The following is a 27962-nucleotide window of genomic DNA, read 5'->3' as shown; positions in this document are numbered from 1 at the left end:
GCTTCAAATAAATCAAATGTTAAGTGTAATAAATGTTTCTTTTGTATGCCACTTAGCAAAATGGACAAGAAAGTAGGTTTTATGTTCACATGAAGATTCCGATGACGTTCAGACTTCCAGAATAAAAACTTCTGAAGACTTGAAGTCTCTCATGTTTTCTGTTATTAATTTCACAGGTTAACCCTGTAATTCCCATTTTTCTTGATTCTATATTTGTCATGTTTAGCTCTTGAACTAGCTGGGACTGCATATAACATGGTTTGTTTTACTGATCAGAAGTCTGATTTTTGAGACTGACTCTTCCAAATTAAGTTAAAAGCTTTATTTTGAAAACAGAACTACATCAATGCGCTAGCATTGAGATAATAGTATAGCATTTCTTCTAGACTATATCACAGAGCATTCTTGGGTCTTCATGATACTGTGTTACATTCATGAACATTCTTTAATATATTAGCTATATAACTCTGATAAATTGGAAAGGTTTTGTTTACAACATTTTAGTCTTTTCCTAGCAGAAACTCCTCAAAGTTTCAGAAATTTTCATCTGAAAAAGGTGTAAATTGTGGGATGCATATGGCCATGATAAATCCTTGAGTTTTGTAATCTTCTGTGATGTATTCATTTTCTCACTCATTACTGGTATTTTATAAAATCAAAAAGGCGGAGAATATACTTAGCCTCTTTGAAAGTTTAATTTAAAAAGAAGAACAAAACTTTAATTTTTTTTTTCTCTTCTACTTTTTCTTACAATGTCCTGTACTGAAGTCACACTGCTAATATTATGTTACATGACTTTCACTGTGGTGGTGGTATTTATTGTTATTATATGAAAGTATACGAACCATCACATCAAGTTCCTAGGCACTGTTACAAATAAGTAGCAAATGTGAGTTTAAGCTGGGATTTCAACTGTGTATTCAGTGCTACTAGTCTGATAAGTAAGGTTTCCCAATATGTGATGACTGTTTAACTGAATAGTAGCTACATATTCCATGTGAGAAAACCTTAACAGAAGTATTCTCTTGAGAATTAAAAAAAAAAAAAATTACATTATGTGTATACATGAGCAACACTTTATCCAAAGAGTTCAGAGAAGGTAAAACAGTTCTTTCCCAGGAACTGAGCTAAAAAGTAAGTGTAGACACATTCATTATATGTCAAGTTATTCTGTGTTAAATGTGACTTACTATATATGTATACACAGCCTTCCATACATTTTCAGGTATCACTGCGAAGTGTATTTATAGGTGGATAGATGATTTCTTAAATACAGAATCCTTATTCGTAGAAGCAGTTTATGGAATGAATAATAACAACTATTCTGCCTATATGCATTCAGATGCTGAGGAGTGTTGTACTTCTTGGAAAGAGCAACAGAGAATTCATTCCAGTTTTCAATGGACATTTCTTATGATAAACTGTTGTAAATATATGAGGAATTCAACATATGAACTGTGGCTCTCAATGGGTATTTTCAGCTATCAGAAGAACTGTTTTAGGGTTTTCTTTTTCCTCTTAACCCTGCCTAGAAAGTTTCAGTAGTCATTTCTAAACAGCTGGTTGTGTCACAAAATTAATATAGTTTGGAGAAATACTATAGAACAGCTGGTAAAATATTGTCTTTTGTAAGTCACTGAGAAGTATTCACAGATGAGGATATTGGTGAAAAGGGTAATTCAAATATACCCCTGTTACTGATCATGTATAATGTGTTTCATTCTTTGACTCATAGCAAGCTGAATGCTTTACCAGGATGTGTACAAAATTTGTAGAGTCAGAAACTGAAAGCTGTTGGAATCTAAACAGAAAACCAATTTGAAATTTTCTTCCTTAGCTTGATTGTTTGTTGGATTGGAGTGGGGGTTTTGTGTTTGTTTCATTGTGATATTTTTTTTTACTTTGCTTGTAGGAAATAAGCATGATGATGGTACACAAAGTGATTCAGAAAATGCTGGTGCACACCGACATTACAGTAAAAGGGCAGCACTTGAAGAACACTTAAGACATCAACACACAGACCTGAAAAAGTCACACCAGAAAGTCCATTCTACAGAAAAGCAGCAAGAGCAAACTGGTTTGAGTCAGACTGCCTTTATGATTGAGTTTTTTGATGAAGACCATCCTCGAAAGAGACGTTCTTACTCTTTTTCTCAGAATGTAGGAGCTCTGTGCCCAGAATCTCCAACACCTCATGCACGAGCTGAAAGAGTGAAACCTACATCAGGAGAAAAAACAGTCCCTTCATCTGTCCAAGCTGGCTCATCGCATCACAGAGCAGTACATGGTGTTCATGCTAAACTTCTAAAACAAAAATCAGAAGAACCTTCTGCTGCATTACCTGTCTTACAAGCTGCATTATTGAGGAGTTCGGGAAGCCTTGGTCATAGGCCTTGTCCGAATCAGGAGATCGACAAAAAGTCGAAAAGCCAACATGTTTCTGCTGCTACTGAAAAAGACAATGAGGATGACCAGAGTGACAAAGGTACTTACACTATTGAGTTGGAAAATCCCAATTCTGAAGAAATGGAAGCCCGTAAAATGATTGACAAGGTGAGAAACGTAAAATGTATACTGAAGTTAAAGTGGTATGCGATGTGTGGACAACAGTCTACCACTTCTACTTATTAAAGCTGCTGCTTTAAAACAAGTTTTTATGCCAGTCTATAATGATGAAATACAAAATGTTGTAACAGCAGCAGCAGGCATTTTGCTAAAAATTATTCCTGATTGATATCACTGTTCTTTTCATTTGTTGGTTTTAATGTGTTTTCAAAAGATTTGTGTACTGTAAGAATACTACACAGCAGAATACAATTAACAGGTATTTTTATGACAGATGTTAGAAATGAGTTTTTGGTCCTGTGTTAATACTCATCTTTTTTTAAAGTCCTATAGTCTTAGTAGTTTTCCGTATATAAATTAGTTGCATACAAATTATCGTCTAGAAATAGATTATACATGTGTTCTATACTTAAGTTACATTTCAGCATGTAGTATAAAGCATAAGTATAAGGATGCTTCTATTTGCCAGAAATGGTTATATGTCATTTTCCTAGATTAAATAATAGCTTTATACTTCATTAGGCTTAGGAATCTCATGATGACCAAGTAACTTTTGCTTCTTGATAACAATAGAAATAGTATATATAGTTAGACAACTGCAAATAACACTTTCTTTGAATTCAACAGTAATGTATGGTAAGGAGAGGCTACTTTTATTCATTTGCCTAACTGACTCTTTAAGAGGATTTTTTTTCTGTTGTTATGTTTTCCTAAACAATCCATTGTGGTAGAAGCTGGCATTGAGTTCTTGGCAATTTCTTGTATAATTTAACAGGAAATTCATCACTTTAATGTTACAGAATTATCTAAAGATTGATTTTGTATGTCTAAAACTTTTTCAGAGCTGAACAAACACATTTGGCCAAAATTCATTCTAAATGTATTTATTAAATGTTGAAAAATATTTTTTCAAGGAGAAGCTAGCTTCATTGTTTCCGCTTTGTAGAAAAATGTTGACACAGTGCAGAAATGGGAAATTTTATTACAGATGGTTTTATTTTATGAAAGGTATTTATGGAGTATCTGGGAGGATGTAGATTAAAATAAAGAGAATTGCCTTCAAACAAGCCATACAGATAATGTTTTCACCACTTAATCTTAATTAAATTACATCAGAAAGTGGGGAACTCTTGCTTTTGTTAATTATAATTGTGCAGCAGGATTTACTTAGAAACAAGGAAAAATAATGACATTTGGAAACAGAAAATTTATATACCTAGAAAGGTTAATGCCATCTATTATTTAATAAGATTTCAGATTATTTGTGATCTTTAGTGCCTATTCAGAATATCTGTAGTAAATTTTTTGTTTGAAAAAACTCTCTCCTGTTACAGGAGAGATTGAGGAACAGGAGGTGAATATATGCATTAAGGATGTTAGCGAAGTATTAGTTAATATTCTCAGTGTTGTATAAAAAGCTTTTGGATATCAGAAATACCCTTTACTTCTAAGCCAAAAAGTGTCATCCCTAGAAAGTAGAGATATTTACTAAGAAGTAAAGCAGATATGTTTTTTTTCGTTGAAGTCTTCTGTATGGTCTCACTTGGTACCTGTACTGAACAGTGTACTTTACACCCAGTCCAAAGAGTCCTGCTGCACGATTCTTATTTGATTTGGTAATGTGAAGGAAGTATGTTAGTATTTTTCTGAAATGTAGAAAAACAAACAATGCAGAAAATCAAAACCAAGTGAAAGCCAAAATGTCATCCTCCAGCTGAGCTCAGCTTTGCTTCTTTTCCGTTTTAATTTTCTAATGCTGTGAATTGTGTTGCTTTGATAAAGGTGGGTAAGTGAAGAACAATTCAAAGACTTTAATTATCCTGTTGACTGCTGTGCTGCTTTATTGAGGATTTAATACGGTTGTTGGTATACATTTTATCAATAATTTCAGTATAACCTCTCTGTTGGCAAGTCCTTCCTCTGAGAAGTTGTGTTGCCTGCTCAGTTGAGCCTCGTTTAAGAATGTCCCTTGAGTCGAAACAATAACTGAAATTCAAGAGCTGCATTCAAGAGCAACAGGACAGGATGTAATGAAATGAAGCTGGAACACAAAAAGTGTTACGAAAAAAATATTTCACTGTGAGGGTGATGGAGCCACTGGAACAGACTGTGGAGTCTCCTTCCTTGGAGATCTTCAAGGCCCGCCTGGACACGTTCCTGTGCGACCTGACCTAGGTGGATCCACTTTTGCAAGGAGGTTAGATTAGATGATCTCTGAAGGTCCCTTCCAAACCCTAGCATTCTATAATTCTACAGTTTGCTATGATTAGGGTGAAAATGCACTACAAATAGCAAGGATAATTTTCCAAAACATTTGTACAAATAACGGAGTCTCCTCACAGTAGCAATTTACTTTAGAATGGTGCAGAGATTTACATGTGCTTTATCTGAAGAATTTCCTATGGCATAAATATTTCTGGGTTTGGGTTTTGTTTTTTTTCCATTTTATTGGAGGAATGGGTGAGAATGACCAAAATTCACTTGGGAAGCCTTAGCCTTACTCCTGTAGGAATAAACTAATCTACTCTTTTCTCTGAATAGGAATATAAGACCAAACCACAAAGGCAAGAGTGGCATTAACTTGTCAAAAATCAAACCATGATTAAGATTTCAAGAGAAGCATTCAGGAAATCAAAGTTAAAATTAATTCTCAGAAAAACAGAGGAAAATGTTATCTGTATAATTATTTTAAAAGAGAGGTAAACACTTTAATGTTGTGGTATATCATTTCCTTCAAATGTACCGTTTTTTCTTAATATAGCCTTTTTAGTAAATTTTCTAGAAAGTAGAGTCAAGGAAAATCATTATGTAAAATTGTTTGAAAAATACAAAAAAGATGCTGTCCTACTTGTTCGACATCTTGATTTCATTTAGATAGCTAAGGGTCCATTTAGCCATCTTCAATTGTTTCAGTCTCTAAGAAGAAATTATTGTTCACTTAAATTCATAGACAAGTATGATTTAGAAAATAATTACACTTGTAACACGAAAGAAAAAGACAATTGAATAACACATGCTGGCTCTCTTTTTATACTTGTAGAGCTCTTCTTAAAATTACCATGGAGAGCAATTTCATCAATAAGTAAAGAAGAAAAGCTGCTCTTAGATACTGCAAAGACCACCTTGAACATACCTGGCATAAAATATTCTCTATTCAAAAAGTTTCATAAATCCACAACTCTTTATAGCAGAATAATACTCTGGTTGTTGCAGCTAACAGCTAAGTACAAAATCAAGGAAATTCAGGATCTTTATTTGTTTTTGAACATGTTTTCAGTTTTAACACGTAAAATGCATGAGTAAATGAGGCACAGTTGTCTGATTTGTTTTTCTGTTACATCCAGTCATTCTGCTCTTTAGGTATGTTCAATGCTTTCTTCTGTTAACACTTAACAATTGCTGTCTATTTTGCACTGAGTTGCAAGTATTCTGATTTACATTTGTTCAATTAGAAGAAAGTTGGTTGTCAGTTTTAAAAATCTTCCTAGGCCACAGAAAAGGTAAGTCGGTCGGTAGATGAAATAATTCAAAATGAAGATTCTGCAATTCATCTTTTTTGTTGATATATAAAGACTGCAAATTATCAGGCTAATGAGTTTCCTTTTTTCAATAAAGGATAATATTACTAAAAATTAATAAATGAATGTGCAAATAATTCTGGATATGTTTGGAATATTAGCTCCTTTGAGACTATTGCAATAAATAAAAAGAAACTTAATTAGACTTTTGCAAGATCTTCAGAGTTTTCTTGGGAGAGATGATCCTGTTTTGTTTGCTCTGTGGAGGTGTTTTTGTTGTTTTTCTCCAGCTGATTTCATTTCAGAGTATTTCTGAATGGAAATAGTTTGTAGAACGTACGTAGTTAAACTCTTCTATGCATATATGGGTAGGGAAGAAGCAGTATATGGACTATGTGCATGTTTCGATTCTCATCAGCCTAGCTAAGCTTGTAATCTAGAATGTTATAAGAGCTCAAATGCCTGTGAAAACATTGGACTTAAAAGTTTTCTTTGGTCACAAAATAGTAATATTAAACCAAAGTAATTTGAGAACTCAAATTCAACATACTGGTTTCCAACCAGAAGTAAGATTTGAAAAAAAAATACCAAGATCAAACCTCAATCCATCCTTTTTCAGTCTTCAAAAAGAATTATTGTGACCCATTTAATGATTTATACTCAGTGCATATTTTAGATTATCCTTCAGTTTCTTGGAAATGGATGTTATCTTAAAGTCTTTGTTTATATAAACAGGCCATAGTAGTAATACTTTCTTATAAATATGCATGCTCTTATGTTTAATTTACTTGATTTTGTACTATGAAAAATCTGTACATAAAATGTTGCTTTATTGATGTAATCTTGAGATAAGTTATTTTTTCTTCTCTAAAAATTGGAGTAACTAATTCTTTTAGAGGGAGAGCCATTTTGCTGTTCATTTAGACAGCAGGTTTTTCCTGTTCCTGTTCAGCAGGTTTTTCTGCATCCTTCTGCTCACTATGATACTTACATTTCTGTTTGTTTTGTGGTTTTTTTTTTTTTGAATATGTGTATGAATGAGAATCTGTTCTGAAAGACTATTATAATAAAATCGAATTTCGTTACTCTTTTTGCTCCCAGGGAATGTCTGTTAGTACTATGATACGTTACTGGATAGTGTGTACTGCAAGAACTGAGAATTTTAATTTAATTTTTTGTTGTTGTTGCTTTGTATTCATTAAGCTTGTTTACCAGGTCTTGTTTTCTCTATTGCAAAATGTAAAGCCCTATTAATAATTTTGCAGATAGCATGAAACATATTAAGCAAAAAAAAAACCCCTCTGCTAAATGAGGAATTGTGGACTGACAAATTCAAGATTAATATTACATTAAATATTTTGAAAGTAAGAGTGGCAAAATCTTAAGTAGGTATTTTATTGTTATATTTGCATATGTCAATCTAGTTCAGTGGAAGTATTGACTAATTCAGATGTTTTCCATCATTTATAAATAGTGTGAAATGGACAACAGTGATTATTTTTAAAATGTGGAGCAAATTTTTTGGTAAGATTTGCAGGATTTATTAGAAAATATATATTCTGAATTCTTTTACTAAAACTGTGTTAATCCAAAAACTTAGATATATAGTACAGTTTAAGAAAGGAGGGGGAAATGTTCTTCGTTATAATACTTACCATACATTTTATTATAACTCCTTTTATTATGGAGTTAAACATAGATGTTATGGAACTCCTCTTGGTAAGTTTTTATAGTGTCATAAGTGACAAATTACCTAAAAAGAAGCAATAGGCAGGGAGTAAGTTAAAAAAAAAATCTCGAACATGTTTCAGGATGTATTTAAGGAACCAAGACACATACACGTGTTTCAGGTCTTCTAGCTTTTCACACACCGTCTGAGTTTAATTTTTTTAATATTGCATCAGCAATTTTTGCTAGAAAGAATGCCTTTTATCACCACAGAGTGTCTTTGTTGCAGAATGATGATATTTTATGAAAACAGTGCTGAAGAAGTTCTATAAAAGTTGTAGCCTATCAATTCATCTGGGCATATACATTTTGACAATAGTTACTGTTTATAATCTTTTTACTCATGAGGGTAGAAGTCTTACAGTCTCTAAAGTAACTGTTTCCTTTTGAATTTGGAATTCTAAAGAAGTTGAATTCTTCACTGTAGTGAACAGGTACAAAATATATATACATGTAAATATGTAACTGGAATCTGGTAAGAGGGAAGTTATTAGACTTGGTACATTGATGCTTTTCATTTGCTTATGTAGATTTTTATACAAGCATGTCTTGCATCTGATTCTGTATCTTCAGTGTATAGTTAAAATGACATAAACAGCTTCTGTGAAAATCCATGGCTATTCATGAGATATGCCCTGCACAGAACACAGTCTGTTCTCTGGGGATGGCTAGGATAACTGCCAAGAACATGCAAAAACTATTAAAATCTGACTTTCCAGAATTGACTTGGTTACACATCGTTCATGTGGTAGCTGAACACAAAGTAAGCTTGGGCATTGTTGTACTCTGGCTCATTACACCCTCAAAGGTGGGATGAAAGTCAGAGAATCATAATGTTCATCTTTTGTACGTGATCAGTAAGTCTCACTTTTAACAGCCAATTTGCAGTATATTTTGAATGTCTAGACTACCTTCTTTGGAAGAATTATGAGGTGTTCAGTCTGAACACTAAGCACAGCCTTGCCAAGATGATCTGCGATACAGATCTAAAGCCTCTTCCTTTTCCCTGCTCTCTGGAATCCTCTCTTCCTGTCAATCAAACATCTTCTACATGTGGCTTATTTACACTTCCTTCTTCTTGCTTAGCATATCCAAACTGTGTCCAAATCCCGCTTCTGTTTCCAAATTCCCGTCTCTTCTTTTCTCTCCCTCTTTCTCTCACTCTTTTCTCTCCCTCTTTTCTTTCTTGCTGGTCTGAGCACTTCACACAGCTCGGTTTCTAAAAGGTGCTATTATTTGACTTCTTTGACAGTCAAATAGGATCATCATCTTCCTTTGTCCTAAAAAGTTAGGAAACATATTTGCTATTATAATTTCCCATCACTTTGCAGTTCTTTCAAAATTAATTCCTTGCTGCTTGTTTTATTTTGACATGATCCTGACTTTAATGCACTGTACACTACAGCCCTATCTCTTACCTGTGCTCTGTGTTGATTTAGTTTGCTTTTTCATCTTTGAGTTACCTTTTGCACGCTTTTATCTTTGCATTTTGTTCTGCAGCATGTATACAGATTGCTTGCCCTAAAAATAAAAGCATGTAAGTCATCATTCCTTTCAAATATGTTTACAGATTAGGACTGTAACTGTTAGGATCTGAAAGATAGGTTCCTAATTATAGCTCTCTGAATTGTTGGATTTCTTTTAAATTACTGCACATCCTTTAAGATTACAGTGGTAAGACTATTGGGGAAACTTTAGAAATTCAAAAATTTAAAACTAGATAGAATTCTAGATAGAAAATAACAAATATTTGAGATAGAAAATATTTGTATTTTGAATAAAATTTATACTAGTTTATGTTAGTGCTCTTTGAAATGCTTTATAATTTTTTGTGTAGAATCATAGAATGGTAGGGGTTGGAAGGGACCTTTAGAGATCATCTAGTCCAACCCCACTGCAGAAGCAAGTTCACCTAGATCAGGTTGCAAAGTGTATAGCAAGCATTTATGTAGAATAATAGAATCCTTCTTCTAATGTCCAAAATTTGCTATAAAACTAAGAGAATGTATCTATTAGGAGTCTCTAATAAGACCTTTTTTTCCATTGATATCCATGTCTTCAGTAATGACTGGGATGAGGACCTAGCTGTGGACATTAAGTACTAGGTAATTTTAGAACTGTAGAACTGCAGTGTGATCCTTACAAATCAGATAGTAGTTTAAAATTAATGTCCTGAAATTAACATAAGTATACAGTCCCAATGTTAAGAACTCTGAAAGATACAAGCGGGAAAAGATTTTTTGTGCTACAAGAACTTTCAAGTCTATTGAAAGCACATAAGGAAAACATCAAGGAAGATTTTGTTATGGTTTTGGGTTTTTTAGCCAATTTTCTTGGGTTTGATTCAGAAAAATCATTCCTGTTGCAATTAATTTTTCTGCCATATTTTATTTTATGTTCCAGAAGATTTCACATATATCAATAAAGGAAATTACTTCTGTGGTCTTTAAAGAATCATCACTTTTGGTAATTAATCCTGAAGTCATACTGACGTTTAGTGTTGTTCGTGTACAAACAATATTAATTCACCTACTGGGGGGCAGGAGAGGTGGGGAAAGGAGAGTGAACAAGCACAGTTCCTGATCACTGAAGTTAGCATGTGTTAAAGCTGTGTTTCAGCTATGGTGACAAGCAGGTATGCTCTGTGTCATGAACTGTTTTAACAGGAAAATGTTTATGACTTGCCAAAACAAATTACTCTGCTTTACTACAAAATTAGCCCTTGCAGAAGAGGTCAAGGCACATGCTCAGACTTTGCCCTGTAACCCATGCTGTCTCCGAAAATACATTGGTGGTACTTGTAATGATTACATCTTGCTGGCATGATGTTTCATAGTTCTTGTTAATTCTTGTTTGTTATTTGGAAGAGAATCTTTCTGAAGTACCTTTTTATGCAGATTCTCAGTTACAATATTGGAAAAATTCTTGATGACATAAAGTGATAGCATGTATTAGTACAAGGTGCAATTATTTTGCCATCAGTTATTTTGTACTTGGCCTCTATACTTTTCAGACCGAGTTGCATTCCAGTAACAATGATACTTTGGGACTTGCTCATCCTTTTGTTTTACTGGTAGAACAGCAGAATGTAAATGAAGCATCACAGGGCATCTTTGGAGAGCTTACCATTTATTGCTTTGAAATTGAAAAGTATGTCAGGAACTCCTTTTTCCCTGATGATTTAGGAGCCTTCATTATATGTCAGCAATAGTGTTAGCAGTTCTGCAATTAAGAACTTTGTCAAGACTGACTCTTTAAGATAGAAGGCTGTCCTGATGTGCTACGTTATTATGTAGGACATCTGGGAGCTCCCTGGTGCAACCCACTGATCAAAGCAGGGTCAACTTTGGAGTCAGACGGGTTGCCCGGAGCTTTATATGTATGAAACTTCCAAACATAGGTAACCTTGCTTGACTGTCCTCAGAGTGTAAAAAGCTTTTCTTTGTAATGTAGCTGAACATCTCTTTCTTCAACTTATGCAAATTATCCCTTGTCCTTCTGCCGTGCACCACTGTGAAGAGCCTGGCAGTCGTCTTAATGTGCTCCCAATAGACACTGGGTGGCTGCAGTTAGATACTCTCAAATCATTCCCTCTCCCAACTGACCAAGCCCAGCTTCCCCAGACTCTCCCAACAGAGAGTCTCCAGCCTTTACCATCTTGGTGGCTACTGCTGAGCTTCCTCTTGTTAGACAATGTTTCTCATGTATTAGGAGAAAATTGCATGACATGTGACTATCTACTGTTAATCCATTTGCTTAAAAGGTCAGCTGTATTGCAGGTTCACCAAATTATGTTGACTACATTTGATAAATGAGTCTTGACTTTCTATAGCAATGTTGCTGTTGTCATTCCCTTGCCATGCAAAATGTCCCGATTTGCAATGGAAATTGGTTTATGCTTCATAAAAATAGTTATTTTTAAACACCGTCACCACGATTTATACAATCTTTCTGACAGTTACACTGTTACAGCAGTGTGGCAGAGACCCTGCAGGAACTCCATGTAATAGTGCAGATTGGTGCATTGCCTAGATTTTTTTCCTGTTAGTCAGATTTCAGGGACTGAAAATTATTATCCTGTTTTTTGCTTTGTAACTTAGTGAAACTTGAAGTCTTTCTGCTAAAATATAATTTTATAGAAATAAACCAGAAAACTTTAACTTTCTACAGTGATTGCTTATAGGAAGATGTAGCTCCATTTTAAAATGACATATCTTTAAAAACCAACATGAATATCTGGGCTTTGTTTTTTATTGGTTCTTTTAATTAAATAAAAAATTCTAAGAAATGCTTTTTTTCATGATACATACAGCTACCTAAGTTAAAAAATAACCATAGTATTCCCTATCCTGTAGACTCTCTCCAAAAATGCAACATCATGATTTTGTGAGTTTCCTTATTGTTCACAGTGATACAAAAACATAAAAGCTTTAGGAAATTTCTCTTTTTCATTGACAGCTATGTGCTAGATATGTGTGATTTGAGATGGTTAGAAAAGGACTCCAAGAAGAAGCCAGTCAGGACTCAATACCCAATGTGACTATTAAGCATTGTGTGCATACAATATCTTTACCTCCTTTATAAAACAAATAAGACAAAAAAAGTATTCTTTTTTGAACATCTCACTGTGTCTAAACCTGTATTTTGGAATCTGTTTTCTTCTCTAAAACAATTAGTCAAGATATATTTGGTAGCTGTTTCTGTTTAAAGCTGTAGCTGCTGCTTCTGACAAATACAAGCTTTACAAAAAGAAACTTGAATGTCTTTGTATAAATAGGAAAGAGATGCAACAATGGGTGTCATCAGTATTTCCCCAGCATTTTTTTTTATTTTGTTGTCTCCTATACTTCTCTTAAAAGATTTTGAAATTGTAAAGATACTTAAACAGAGACGTCTGAAGGATCAGAAGCCTTGAATAATGTCATTCTTTATAGGATGGTAAAGGTCTCTCTTCATTCAGGCTTCAATCACAACAGCCCACTATTTGCACACATAGTTTATCTTAGCAACCATGAAATACAAACTGGATTTTCCTAAATATTAGAGAGGTGGTTTTCAGCAGAAACCTTCATATTATGTGGCCATTTCTGTTAAGAATATGTTCTCATTATTTTTTATCTTTTGCATAGTTTCATGTTTAAAGTCTTAATTATGTATTAACGGCATTGTTTTCAAAGGATTTTTATATATCACAGTTCTGAATTTTAGGCTTTGGGCTAGAAGGAATTTAGGCTTTGAAGGAATCTGTTCTTCCTTGCTGAGAAGAGAAGCTCTCCAATTGTGTAACAATTGAACTTAGGGCAGGTGCATGTGCTACAACTGTACAAATCAAAAGTATATCATTAAAGAGAAAATTTAAGTTATATCACACTTCTCTTTAAGAAAAGACATATGAAATACTCTTAAAGCAGATGGTGCATAAGTGTATCTAGACATGTTTTATGTGTTAATTGAAAATTGGGAAGAAATTTAGAATTGCAGAAAGCAGGCTTTTTACACAAGAGTAAAATACAAATATAATGCATTTGAAAAGTTTCCTTAATTATAAGTGTATAAATACTGTCACAAAATCTTCTGGACATTACCAGGAGCATAAGCAGGAGTCAAATGACAGGATGTTTAATGTGGGGTTTTTTCATCTGCTTCTCAGACTCTAAAAAACTTTATGGTTTGTGGCCATCTAGTGGTGAATCCGTTTTAAACACACTGACCTTGTTAAGAATTTTAATAAACCAGTCCTTTAGCTTTGCTATGCAAAACTGAATTACAGAACAGCTTTGGGGAAAAAAAATAATCTGTATTCCATTTTCTCTTTTGTACTAGTAGTAGTTTTTTATGAGAGTATAACATCTATGAAGATAATTTCCTTCTTTCCTTTTTTTTTTCTTTTCTCTAAGGCGAAACAATTTTTTAGGTTAACAGTTTCTTTTTAGCAGCCAGTTTTAATATGTGCATGTGATTTTCATTTTTATTCTGCATTTTTTTTTAATATCCAATTCCTTAGTACTAAAATAGTGACTTTATTTCTTAGGTAGAAATTTAGAAAAATTACAAAATTAAGTATTTCCAAGGAAAATACTCTCTAAAATAAGTTTGAAATATACATCAATTCTGAAAGCAATTAATATTCCATAGTGTCTGATTCGTGAGAAACGTGACAGTGTACTGGCTCTCCTGCTTAAGTTCTCATTACTAAATTGCCTTGGTAATAATATTTTCCTCAGAGCAGTGGTTTTAAAATGTCTCGTGAAAATTATTCTATCACAAGGCGAAGAGAGTAACATGCATTAGTAGGAAACAGTGTAGTAGAACAACCATGACACGTCTTGAATGACATCAGTCTACATGGTTTGTGGGAGCTGGTGGACTTCCAAAAGATGCTAAGTCCCTAATAAATGCAGAACTGAAATTAGAGAAATAATTCAGTTAAGTGTATTAGGAGCAGTGGTAAGCATTTGTATTTCTTGTTTTCACTTGATAATAATAAAAATCTGAAAACTCAGTGGTTACAGTTACTGTTTTTCTTTACTTAATTGGGAAATGGGTTGTGAAATGTTTTCTGTAATGATTCTGCCTTTCCCTTTGCTTTCTTTCATCAAATTATCATTTTTCCATATCTGACCATTCCAACTAGCAGTTCTTTGAATTTTCACAGAGTTGGCATAGAATTCTGCTCTTTTTTAATTGCTATAGGTATTTCTCCAATTTAATTTGTAGATTTCACCAACATGACAGATAAGCATAATACAACAAAACCTATCTAAACTCACTATCCAGCATGCTACCATCCATCCATTAACATTGAACGTTGTATCTGGATGGTGTTGGGTTAATGTGTGTAATGGTTTGTTTCATTTTCAGGTATTTGGAGTGGATGACAGCCAGGATTATAATAGGCCTGTTATCAACGAGAACCAGAAAGATTTAGTAAAAGATTGGGCTATAAATTCTGCTACAGTAGTGCTGGAAGAAAAAAGACCACTGAGTACAACTGGATTTCTTGACACAGAGGTAGAATTTAATTTTCGATGGTCTTCTTTTTTCTTCCAATAAGAGAAGGCACTAATAACTGACCAGTAAGTGTTAAACAGCAAACAAGACCTTGCCTAGAAAACATTAGCTCAAATCTATACATATTTTGTTTTTCTTAAGCCTTTATTGCATTAGCAAAACTGCTTTGTCAGAGGCAGGCATATTACATTGTGAAGGTGGGTCAGACTTTGCTACCTTCCAATGTGCACTAACACCAGCTTAGGGGAAATGTAGCAGGAGCTTCCTTGTAACATTATATATGCAACATACATTTGCACAGTATACAGTTCTTCTAAGTTATGAAGCAGAACTGAGGAAAAGTTGATTAACTTTTATAGCCCAAAGCAAGTAACTACATTGAAATTCAGAAATGTGAAAGTGTTTAATGTGTGTGATACAAAGTCAGGCAGGAAAAAAATGGTGGTTTATGCATTTCAGATTTTTTTCCAAAGCCAGAGAACTGACTTTTTTACATTTACAGTTTGAGTTCTTAAGTGAGATACCACTCCATGTTAGTTGCCTCAGAAGCAGTATAATTTAATCATTTGGTAAAAGATTGGGCAAAGGAAAAATGACTGTTCTTTATATATGACTCAGAATGTGCACACAAGCTAGATGTTAATCATATTTCGTCTTAAAATCTTGGGAGACATTTTGATACCATTGTGATGGATGAACTAACTTGCAATGTATTGGGAACAGAATGGACTTACACTGGAGCAGCATTATATGGTAACAGTAACAAAGCATGCCACACTTACTTGATGTGGCAAACTGTTCTGAAGTATGATCCTGTGACTGAGCAAACTTTATAAATAAGCAAGTGTTCTGGAAACTATCAAGAGCTTAAAGTATAGCTTTGTGTATCTGCCATGCAAATACATTGGGTTTTAGTATCTAGGAGTCTTTCTCCTACAGAAAATATGCTTTATCATGGTTGTATTTTAGCTGCTGTACAGTCTTGCTACACTATGTTGCTTTCCGTAGATTATTATCTCTGAATAGTTTTGCTTCAAGCATATATACAGCATGGGCATGTTGTATGAAAGAATTTGACAAACTTTGTCTCTCACCTTGCTATTTGTCAATCTCTCCTTTGAGCCTTTTGCAGCATTCAGCTCTTTTGTGTCATATTGTTTTTCCAGATTACTACAAGTATTGATATTTTTCCACTTATAAACTTTCAACAGTAGCAGAAGAATTATGTGATTTATGAACATAATTTAGCTTTCCAGGTGTCGTATTTTGCAAATAATAAGGTTTGATTTCAGAAAACTGAGACTTCCACAATCATAGGGCAGGCTTAAGAATCCTTTTGGCAGTGGCATACAAAAGCTCACTTTGATTTAGGTTGAAATTACAAGAATTATGCTTTTTTGTTACTGTGGATGCATTGCTGAATGAAAAGGTCTTTGTATATTAGGAAGAAAATGGGTTATTTGGCAGTTTTAATTTTCAAGATTATTACAAGGCATGATAGAGGAAAAAAAACCCAAAAATTGTTCAGTTGGTAAAGGAGCAAAACTGATATAAGCAATGTGGATATAGCAAGAATTAGTGTAAGGAGAGTTGAGGATAGATGAAGATGGAAAAAATGCTTAACAGAGAAAGTTAAAAATTGGTTAATATGTATGTAGAAGTAAGAGAAGTTACTTAAGAAAAGTGTTTTGTAGTGTAATGGGACAACAATCATGAAGATAACTGTTGAGAAAAGACTTAAAGTCTTATTACCAAAACTTACGCATATAATGTTTTATCCTTAGGAGAGAGAGAGGAAATATGTTTGATTTGTGAAATATGTAGGTGTCATGTTCTTATTGTATACATGATTTTTTGCTTATGGTTTTTGGAAGGTTTGCTGAGCTGCAAATAGTAAGTTAATAAATGTTATTGAAGATCTTGGTTAAATAGTCAGGTAACATCAGCGTAGTTCCAAACTTGCATCCACTCAGATTGTAGGTGGACCTTGTTCCAGCTGGCCATCACAGTTGTACCTATAGATTGTTTAACAGAATGAGGCAAATTCAGATCATCATTGACATAGAAAAAGCAGAGAATAAAAAATTCAGATATTTCAGTGAAGGAAGATGGAAAAGATGGCTTGGAAAATTATGGAACTTTTAGAAATTGATTTGAGGGTTGAAGGTGTATCCTGAACTTAAATAACTTCACAGGGCTTGTTATTCAGAAGGATAATTCACCTCCTTGGAAAAGACTTTAAAACCTGCTTTTCTTATAAAGAAATAGTTTGTTCCTTTGATTTGACAAGCTTTGGTACTTTTGAGTAGTTATGTCATGAGACTAAATAAAATGGAGTGACTATCTGAAACAGTTGATTTGAGCCTGCATGCACTAGTTCTTGCTTTTTCAGTGTTTATAGATAGGTAGTGAAAATACTAACTCCATCTAATTAAAAGATTTAAATGTTTTTATTTTCTATATTATAAGCTGCTACTTGCCAACCAAGGTCAGTGTGATTACAGAAGAAAAATTAGGTAGAGAACAAATAAAATATTGTTGTTTATTATTACTTTGTGAGCTTGATTAATAAAAATACTGCAGACCTTTGGGTATGATTGTCCATTCAACTTCTATTTAATTTTCTGTGGCAAATTTTCTATACTAACCACAGTTCTTAAATGGTTTATTAATGTTGTCTTTTATGTACTTCTTAAGGACATACCTGGCTTTTGTTTGGTTTGTAGGTTTTAAAATTTTTTTCATTAAGACTGCAGCACAGTTAAGAGATGGGATGTGCATCTACAGGGTCATCAGTGCAATTGACTACAGTGTGGTTTTTTTCTGTTTTTAATGCTCATTTCATGTCTTCCCCAGTGAAGGTAAAATAAATAATACTGCTGGTGTTCTAAATACCGAATAACTTCATTCATGTAAATATTTGCTATATTATTTATATATAAGTGGAAAACTGCTCTATTAGAGCTTCTATTTCCTTTTGTTTGCCCTCTCTAATTACAATAGTTTCCTGGCCTTCTTTAGAGCATTCAGTTTGAAGTTTGATACCTATGTTTTCTTTGAACTTAGATGCTTTACTGAAATGTAGGATGATTGTGTTACCAATGTCATACAGCTGGGAAATGGCAAATATGACCCTTGGTTACCCTGGAAGATGTGTTATCAGTAGAAAAGGGCAATGTTGTCACCATGGTAGAAAGTGTTAGTGAACCTTCCTCTGAAATAGCCATGCTGTAATAGTACCATTCTTGGTTAAGGAGAGTGAATACAAGGCTAGAGAAGGTATAGAGAAGTACTCTGATTAAGGGAATGTAGATATACCTTATAAGAACAGATTGATACAATTCATTTACTATAGCAAAGTAGTAGCTGAGATGGGTACAATTGCTGGATTTTGATGCATAAGTGGAGTGAATGCGAAAGAGATAGATGTCAGCGTTGTTCCAGGAATAGATGAGATGATATTGTCTGTTAATAAAGTGAGTATGGAAATATGTGAGAAGAGCATCACCCCTGGAGGAATATGGTTCTGAAGCAGGTATAGTGAGGAGGGACTGATAGAACTGATTTCAAGATGACAGTTCAGTTCATGAAAGGATACATAATCTGATTTTTACAACATGAGATGATTGGAGTATGTGTCTGAAAAGGCTCCAGTTTTAACTCAGCCTGCTTATTTTTGTTGTTGTTGTTGCTAAAATTATTGTTCTGCTCTGAAATGCTGAGTACTGGAGATGCTTACAAGTGTCACTGGGGTAGAGAGGAGGTTTCAGAGGTAGAAGTTCTAAGTCTTCGGGATGAACAAGTCCACAGAAATCCATTGATACATTTTCTGAAGATGTGTTAATCTAGTTTGTATGTCCCATAAGCATACAGAAAAGCAGGCTGAACACAAAGTAAAAAGGTTGTTTGAAGTTTCTTACTTAATCAAGTGGTTACTTGAGAGCCTGTAAAATACATTTTTAGTACATATATATGAATTACAGGAAACTAACTGATTGTGATTTTTATTTTAAATGTATTTTAGAAACCTTTTACTTTTCGGATATGCTTAAACTACTATCAAAAAGAGGTTTTTCATAGCTTTATTGTTTGTACTCTATATACAGAGTTGGCAAAACTCACATTTACATCCACTGCTCTGTAGCAAATGGGGGTTTTGGCAGTGCAGTTGCTTTCAGAGAAAATTAATGGATCCTGTTTCTTTACTACACTTAATCTGTATTGTCTTAATAAATTTATTGTGAAGTGGAATTCAGATTTCAGATACAGATCCTATCTGTATCTCTGGAATTGGTTAGGTAGTACGCAAGGAACTTCTCGGAGTTTGCTGGAGCAAAGATAATGGTGACATCATATTTGGGTTTGGCTGAAATTAATAGTTTTATTGAAGACAGAGGTTCATTAATACAATAATAGGAAATAGAGAAAGTTGAGAGATATGAAAGAAAAACAAGGCTTCAGCAGTAGTTGTGAATGAATAAATGCTGCACATTTTTCCATGGGGTTTTTACAGTATTCTTTCTGGCACCCTTTTCTTTGCATTGTGTTCAGAAATACCCATAAATAACAGAAATATTGAATTGTCTTCCTTTGCTGTTACTAGATTTGAGTAACATTTTGATTTTAAGAAGTTAATTCATGGTGTTGACATTTGTATAATAGTACTAAAAAAATTATTTGATGCACCTCTGATTTACTACATTCATAATGTTCTGGAAGAGATTTGGGACGGTGCACTTGTTTGCATTCATTGATAAGGTGAGGAGAAATTCAAGATCATAAATCCAAGTCTTCGCAACTGTCTAAGTAACTTTTAATTTAAGTTCTCATACACTAGATGACATTGTTCACCATTTCATTTCTGCTAAATAAATGCTACAAAATTTATAGGGTATTTTCTAGTCAAAGACTCTGGGATTCTAGTCTAGAGTATCCAAGACATTAGGCAAAAATCAGTATTTTAAATAGAAATGCCAAGATTTCCATGGGCAGCAGAGCTTCAGCTAACCTTTGAAATAGCATCTACAGATTTTCTTATGAAGCAAGTTATTGGTATCTCCATATCCTTCCCATCTCTTTCATTGATCTTGAATTGTGATTTCTCATTTAACTTGTCTATAGTTACATAACTGTTTTGGAACTGTAGTCAGTGACTTCTGTCATTTGCAGTGCTTTGTCTCTTGAGTCCAATAAATGAAGACTGTGTAAACTTCTGTAAAGCCCTTGATAGTATACAGCCTGTGTGTGGGCACACATGTGCACGTACATACGTATCAACAGTTGCCTACTCTTTCTTTGGAGATGTGAGCAAGAGAGACTATAATATAATGTAACACTACTATTTTATCCAGTATGTTTAGCAATAAGATTTTGGTACAAACTGAACAATAGGTTAAGATAATATAACAGCACAGCATAAGAAGATGATTTCATTTTGTCCTTACTTTTTTTACATTTAAAAAATCTTAAAGGTTTCAAAAGGCTTACTGTCAAGAAAGTAATTTTATTTCTAGCTCAGCTGCAGAAAATGATCAGGTACTGATTACATCGACTTCACTGTTACCTAGTAGGATGGTTTAAAACTAATTTTAGCTTCTTTTTTTGTTTAGGCTAAACAAATAACCTGATCTTCCTTTCCTTTCCATCATAAGTTATCTTACTCTTTCAGTCCTTAAGGTAGTTTTTCTGTAATGAGGTAAATATGTTTTGTCTGAATAAGATGATCTTCTAAATGGTCACCTTGTGTCCCTGAAGCACATTTTTCATTTTTGAACACATACTCCAACCTCATGGTTTCTCCTGCTGGGGACTGAAATTACCTGGTTTTAAAACTAGCACATGTTCTAATAGAATTTGTATATGTTTTAGTGTTTAAAAGTTGAATGCACTAGAAAACACCGCTTATTCATTAGTGATTCTGCAACTAAATAGATTTTGTTTGCCGTTCTAGAGCTGGTATCTCTAAAATTTATTGAGGTAACCTCCTTCTTCAGTTTCCTCCAGGAAAATAGTGTCTAACATATCAATTCAGACGAAAGAAATGGAAAGAGGACATGCTTTTTATCAAACGGTTGTAATTTTTCTCCTGCTTTTTTCCCCCCCCCTTAGGAAGGCTCTACTGCCTCTGGAAGTAAACGTTGGGTATCACAGTGGGCCAGTTTGGCTGCTAATCACACACGTCATGACCAAGATGACATCAGATTGGAGTCATCCGTGCCTGCTCCATTAGAAAATGGTATTAAAAGCTGATTTTTATTATCTTAATTTCTGCTGAAGAAACCTATGAAAGAGAGAAAAGAATGATTAACTGCTTACATAAGCAACTTGCTTACTCTTAGAACCTGATCTTTGTCTGGAATTCTTCCATGTCGTTGAGAAAGAAACAGCATAAAGACAAGCTCAACACTAACATTGTTTGGCAAGGCAGAAGAGTGTCAGTATTAAACTGAATGTTAGCAAAACAAAACAAATGACAAAAATACTAAAGAAACTTAGACTTGAATGCTCTTTGAGTTTTTCTGCATAGTGTATTTCCTCCCTTAGATCTTTCTCAGTACTAGCCCCAGGTTAGACTTTAATGGATTGCTTGTTAAATAGTCCAACCTGAGACTTCATTGTTCAGCTGAAGCCTAGCATACTTTCTTAGCTTGGAAACAGAAAACCTAAGTTTGTTGAAAACTATAGGAGCCTTCTCCTCAGCCATAAACAACTTTGTCTTCCTTCCTTATGAATGCCAGATGTTCAGGCTATGTTTCTCCCTAAACTATTCACATTTCCTATTTTAAATGGTTCATTCTTTAAGATCTCCACTTTGACTATAATGGATTTGCTTACCTTACTTTACTTCTACTCTGCTGTTTTCTTCCTCTTTTTTTCACCTTGGAGAAAGTGTGTTAACAGAGGATTCCAGGGTGATTTTTATGCTGATACTTGTGTATTGAGGTGGACTTAATGTACAAAATGGACAAGTTAACTAGAAAGGAATGTCTTGCTAATGAATGCTTCATATTCTGAAAGTGATACACTCTGTAGTGATCAAGAAGTAACTAATTATCAGTCTACAATTTGAGAGACACTTTTGTCCTGCAATTGCAGAATTTCCTCTTATTCCAGCTGAGTTTGAAATTTTCAAAATCTTAGCAATTCATAGAGCAATTTGTGTTATCTCTGAGTAATAAAGGCTTTTTTCTCCCAGCACTACTGCTGTTTAACTGTTTGGTAAATAGACCAGGAGGGTCCAGTCAGCACTGTGGAGAAATTAAGTTTGATTTCTAAAATGGGGGTGTTCAGTATCAATTATTCCTTGCAAGAGTTCATGGGATGGGCATATTTTTCTGCCTAGAGCATTCTATATCACTAAGAATTCAATGAAAGTATTTTAGAAGTAGTTTTGCATTCCTTTGATGCTTTATACATTTTGAATATGTTTTTCTACTACAGTGCTTCTTTTGGTTAAAAGCATTCTTTTTGCTCTCTGCACCATAGTAAGTTCTTCATGGATAGGGTTTTTCAGTACTGCTGAAAAAGTGTCTCCCAGCACTGCAGCTTCTTCCTTCAGCAGAAGTCTTTCAGGGAGAGACCGTAGCACCTTAGTGAGCAAGCAGGGAGGAAAAAGTAGACTCTTACTCTATTCAGTAGTTTGAAATCTGGTGCTGATTATCCATGTTTGGGAAGAATTTCGACCTGTTTTGGGCAGAGCAAGAGGAAAGGATATTGTTCTGTCTTTACACTGTTACCCTGCTTCTGAAATAACTCCTTCCCTTTTCCTGCAATATGCTAATTTTAGGATTTAGACTTCTGGAAAGTGCCTTTTTCTGTACAGGTCACATCTCTGTGGTAAACCAGAAATGATTTATTGCATAATTCCATTGCAACCTTTTAGACACTGCTTTCATAATCACATGCTCAGTATCAGCACTTTAGATTGTGTAGACTGAACTGAGGTTTTTTTATTTCTATGACACTGTTAACATTCTATGTCCAATAGTAAAGACTTTTAAAAAATATACATAATCTCTTTAATCAGGATATATTAATTCTAAATTATGTTAGCACAAAATTTTTTTATGGTTTTTACTGCAAAATGTTCTAAACAGTAAGATGAAAAAGCATATCTAGTTATGTAGAGCTTGGAGGTAGCTTGGAGGTAGTTAATGTATTTCACAAATACATTAACTCTAATGAGAGGAGTTTTTCTTCCTGCAAAGATGAATTGGTGCCTAATGAGAATAGGACAAACAATAATGAGCTAAACTGGAGAAAGTCTAGCTCAGAATAAGAAAATATTTCAAGAGCTATCCACCCAAATAGCTTATATGGATAGTCAGATCTCCATCAACTGAGATTTTAAGAACTCAATAAATATTTTTAAACATATGTTTGTCTGATTGATCCTGTGATAGAACAGAAGGATGGACTAATGACTTCTTTTCAGATTTGTTTTATGTTGCTTTATTAGTCTTATGCAATCTTAGGAAATTAGTGTTTCTATTTACTCTGCTATTGAATGACCTCATATTTTTTTAATTTTTAGATGCAGACATCAGTGAGTCCGGTATTTCCATTAGAAGCACTGATTCAGCTGCTTCTATGACCAACCAAGGTGAGCGGAAGAGGAGGACACTTCCACAGCTTCCCAAAGAGGAGAAAGTGAATGAAAGCTCGAAAGCAAAAACTACATCTCGACAGAGATCAGAAATAGGTGAAAAGCAAGACACTGAACTTCAGGAGAAAGAAACTCCAGGTCGTGCTTCAGATGCTGACAGTAGAAGTATAGCCAAGTCAAGCAGAACGATGAACGGCCTTTCACCCAAAACTAGTGGAGACAAAGTTTTTTCTTTCCCCAGCTCTTCCAATAAAGATAGAGTTGAAACTGGCAGAGAAACTTCTGTGGTGAAACAAGCTTTAGCAAAAATTCAACAAGAAAGAAAGGAGCAAGGACACTGGACACCCACAAAATTATCCTCTACAAAACTTGCTGCAAACCAGGTTGAGAAAAATAGGGAGGAGATGGCTGTATCACCCAAAACTTTGGATAATCAAGACAAAGCTCTTGGCCATGTTACAGATAAAGCAGAAATGAAGTTGACACAGAGCGAGGGAAAAAGAAGGAAAAATGAGGAAACTAAAGGACAAAGTCCTAAAGCATCTGGAGGAGAAAAAAAAGAATCTTCAAAACCATTAGTGAGGCAAGGTAGCTTTACTATAGACAAGCCTAGCACAAATATACCCATAGAACTTATTCCTCACATTAATAAGCAAAGTGGATCTGCTGCCCCTTTAATATCTGCAAACAGGGTACGTGACAGGAGTGATTCAATGGACACTGATTCTAGTCTGGATACAACGCTCATTTTAAAAGACACAGAAGCTGTAATGGCTTTCCTTGAAGCTAAATTGCGGGAAGAAAATAAAACTGATGAAGGTCCTGAGACCCCTAGCTATAACAGAGATAATTCCATATCACCTGAATCTGATGTAGATACAGCCAGCACAATCAGTCTTGTTACTGGTGACACTGAAAGAAAATCCACACAGAAGCGGAAGAGCTTTACAACCTTATATAAAGACAGATGTTCCTCTGGTTCCCCTTCAAAAGATATATTAAAATCTTCTGTAACAAGTGCCAGAGAGAAAATGGAAAAGAAAACTAAAAGTCGATCTTCAGATGGTGGGTCTAGAGCTGATGCTCGCAAAACTGTGCAATCCGGTGGAAGAATGAGACAACCATCAGTAGATTTGACAGACGATGACCAAACATCTAGCGTACCTCATTCTGCTATTTCTGATATCTTATCATCTGATCAGGAAACCTACTCTGGCAAATCACATGGAAGAGTACCTTTTGCCTCAGCAGATGAACTTATACATTCCAAGGTGGAAGGAAAGTCAACTAAATCAAAAACCTCTCCTGTTGCACTTGGGCAGTCTAGTAAATCTACCACTCTCCCAAGACCTCGTCCTACAAGGACTTCTCTGTTGCGCAGAGCACGGCTTGGCGAAGCCTCTGATAGTGAACTTGCTGATGCCGATAAGGCTTCAGTGGCTTCTGAAGTGTCCACTACAAGTTCTACATCAAAACCTCCCTCAGGGAGGAGAAGTATTTCCAGAATAGACTTACTTGCTCAACCTCGCAGAACTCGACTTGGCTCTTTATCAGCACGTAGTGATTCTGAAGCAACAATGACTAGAAGCACTGCCTCATCTCGTACCCCAGAAGCTATCATAAGAAGTGGTACAAGGTTAACTTCATCAGGAGACGGTGGTAAAGTTTCTGCTAGAACTCGAGCCAATAGCATTTCTCGTCTGTCAGATTCAAAATCCAAATCTTTGGCTTCAGCTCATAATTCTCCCTCAGGTATGTAAGATAATTCAAACTAGTTTTATACAATAGTAGATATTTTTCATACATGAAAATGTTAGGTTTTGGTTTTTCTTTTTAAAGAAGGAATACTACTTATGAAACATATATTGAGTTTAGTTGATGCAGTCTTTCTCTTTGGAGTAAGAGGCTTCCTTGGCAGGGCGTGTGGATTTTTCTCACTTAAAATCATAAAGGCCAGAAATTGTAGTCTTTTAGCTCTTTGGGTATTGGTTTTTTTAACTTGAAACCAAATAACGAAGAATTTCATTGAGGCATTCACATGTAGCACACTGATTTACATTAGTACAAAAACAGAACAGAAATCTGTGCTCAAGTATTAAGAGTAGAATTTCAGATCAGCAGTGTTTTTACTAGACAGAAGATACAATATTAATTTGTAAGATAGGGTTCTACATTTTCTGAAGAGCAAGTGTTTCCTGAGATATACCCTGAGCATCTGTAGGAAAATTGTTTAAAATTAGCTTCCAGAACTACAAAAGTGATATTTGTTTTATAAGAATAGTAACAATGAAGTAACAAATGGAATAGATAACCACAAACACTATCTAACTAAATACCATAAAGTTAAATAATGTATTTCAAAATATTTGCCTTTCCTTGGAGTTTCTGTTCTCTGTTCCAGATCATGATAGTTTATGATTTCATCATGATTTCCAAATTATGTTGATCTTCTTTTGTACAGCAATTCCTTTACTATAATGTTACTGTTTGTTTGGGAGAAAATTCTGTGTAATTGATTGATTTTTAACCTAATATTCTGTTCAATTTAACACTTTTAAGTGCAAACAGTGTGAAAGGCTGCTAGATTTTTCTGTAAGGGTAGTATTAATCAAAATTAAAATGTAGTAATTCTAAATAAGGGAACATTCATGTGTAATGAATATCTAAAATTGATATCCTCTTGCTTTTTGAGTTGTCGTACTATCAGATTGACCTTATTTGAAGCCAATCCACAATTTAAGAGAAATTAAATTGCAGTTTCTAGTATTCTGTGTCGCTACTGAGATTATATATTCTTCTTTGTTGCTTCACACCAGAACTGATATAAACATCTGTGATAGTTAAATTTCCCATAGTTCTACTGGCGTTTTCTTGCTTTTATATCATAAATTTACCCTCCTAGAATTCTTACCAGTGTTTATTCCCCAGACAGGTATCTTTTGTCAGTGTCATTTATTAGCTTAATAGAAATTTCTGTAGAGACATAAACGAAGTGTTCACTGAAATGTAAAGTTGAATCTGTTAAATTTTTCTTGTAAGATATCACTGGAAAAGTAACATGTTTTCAATTTTAATCAAAGTTTTGAATTTGTGTGCAGCCTGAAAGGTGCCAACTATAGGTCAGGGAAGGTTGTCAGTTAAGACTGCTTCTGTAAGTTTACTTTTATAATTAACACTACTTCGTGCTACAATATTGCTGATTTTTAAAAAGGTGAAGTCCAGATGTTCCTTGTCACTTTGATGCTTCTTATTTTCTTCACAAAACTATATATGGTTTTTGAGTTTTGTGTCTGTGGAATCTGTACACACACTTCATAAACTTTTCCCAGGTAGCTGTATTGGTTTGCTGCCTCTGTTCAAGGGAGTGGTTGTCTCCTCTTCCCACTCTACGAGTCTGTCATGGTCCTCTTTGGTTAATGTTCATTTTATTTACCTGCATTATACAAGCTATGCAAAACTTTGATTCTGCAAATTATTTTCAGGAGAGAAGAGATGTCATCTTCTCATGAGCTACCCCAACATAAAAATCTAGGTATTTTTAAAAGTCTGGTGTTAGAAAAGTCTGAAGTAGAAACAGCTTCTCTCATTAAAAACTTTATCAGTTTATATATCGTTATCAGGGAGAAGCCTTGTAAAGATGCAGATCTGAAAGCAATTAGTACAGCAGTCAGATACATTCAAAACAAAATCATGGTTTAATAAGTCAGTTTACTCATTACTATGTAAGTATTGTAAAATAGTAAACTGCAACTTCAAAATTAAGCACTGAGTCAGAACAGAGATTTTGAGCAACTAGCAGCTCTGCTGGGTAGCTGCCCTAGCTGTCATTGCAGATAACTAGCACATAGGTTGATCAAAGCCGTTGAGTTGTCTGCAGGGCAAGTGGCAGGGAGGGTGGAATGTTTTGTGTGTGGGGATAAAACAACCATTACTAATTGCATTTAGGTATGATTGCACTACTGTGGGCCAAATTTCAGGGTCTTTGAAATGGACAAACCTTGAGAAGACAATACATTAGTGACAGTAGAGTACTTTAAAAAGGATATACTCAATAAAGTCTGTCCTCAGATCTTAAAAGTGCAATTATAGAGTCCAAATCATCCAACTTGCCAACTTCAGGTGTTGTCAACTAATTATACTTCTCACAGAGTAGTCAGTGAGTTAGATCTGTCTGCTGATTATTTTAGCCGTGGTTTTGGAGGACTTTCTAGTTATTGGTACTGATACTCATAGTCTTTTTTGTTCGAGATAACCAACTGCCTGGTAGCTTTCAGAAATCTGCATAAACTACAGTGACCCTTCAGGAGTGCGCAATCTAGAAATAGCATATATGTACAAACGTGTAGCTATCCTAATGGGAAATGTGCTTGGATATTGCTTGTCATGAATCATGCAACTCTGAGATTTATATTGTTAAGCTTACAATAATACTTCCTCATATTAATGAGAAAATTGTTGATAATATATAAATTAACAACATTTGAAGGCCTTAAAATTTAACGATATTAAAAATGTAGTGGGGTAGTATAGAGACA

At 34.5% G+C, this 27962-nt stretch overlaps 1 protein-coding gene across 6 annotated transcripts in view; it reads left to right on the top strand.

Moving 5' to 3' along the window:
• The window catches only part of CEP170 (centrosomal protein 170), a 91806-nt gene that overhangs the window by 46271 nt on the left and 17573 nt on the right, over positions 1–27962 (top strand). For 5 of the 6 annotated variants that reach the window (XM_061991060.1, XM_061991058.1, XM_061991057.1 and 2 more), the window contains 4 exons: positions 1913–2553; positions 14673–14822; positions 20931–21057; positions 23356–25179. In XM_061991060.1, the coding sequence (XP_061847044.1) occupies positions 1913–2553; positions 14673–14822; positions 20931–21057; positions 23356–25179 (2742 nt within the window). The remainder of the gene's footprint in view (positions 1–1912; positions 2554–14672; positions 14823–20930; positions 21058–23355; positions 25180–27962) is intronic. The other variant, XM_061991061.1, reaches the window with a different exon arrangement.

This window comes from Colius striatus, chromosome 2, assembly GCF_028858725.1.
Source record: "Colius striatus isolate bColStr4 chromosome 2, bColStr4.1.hap1, whole genome shotgun sequence".
NCBI lineage: Eukaryota > Metazoa > Chordata > Aves > Coliiformes > Coliidae > Colius > Colius striatus.
This window is presented reverse-complemented; position numbering and strand designations above follow the sequence as displayed.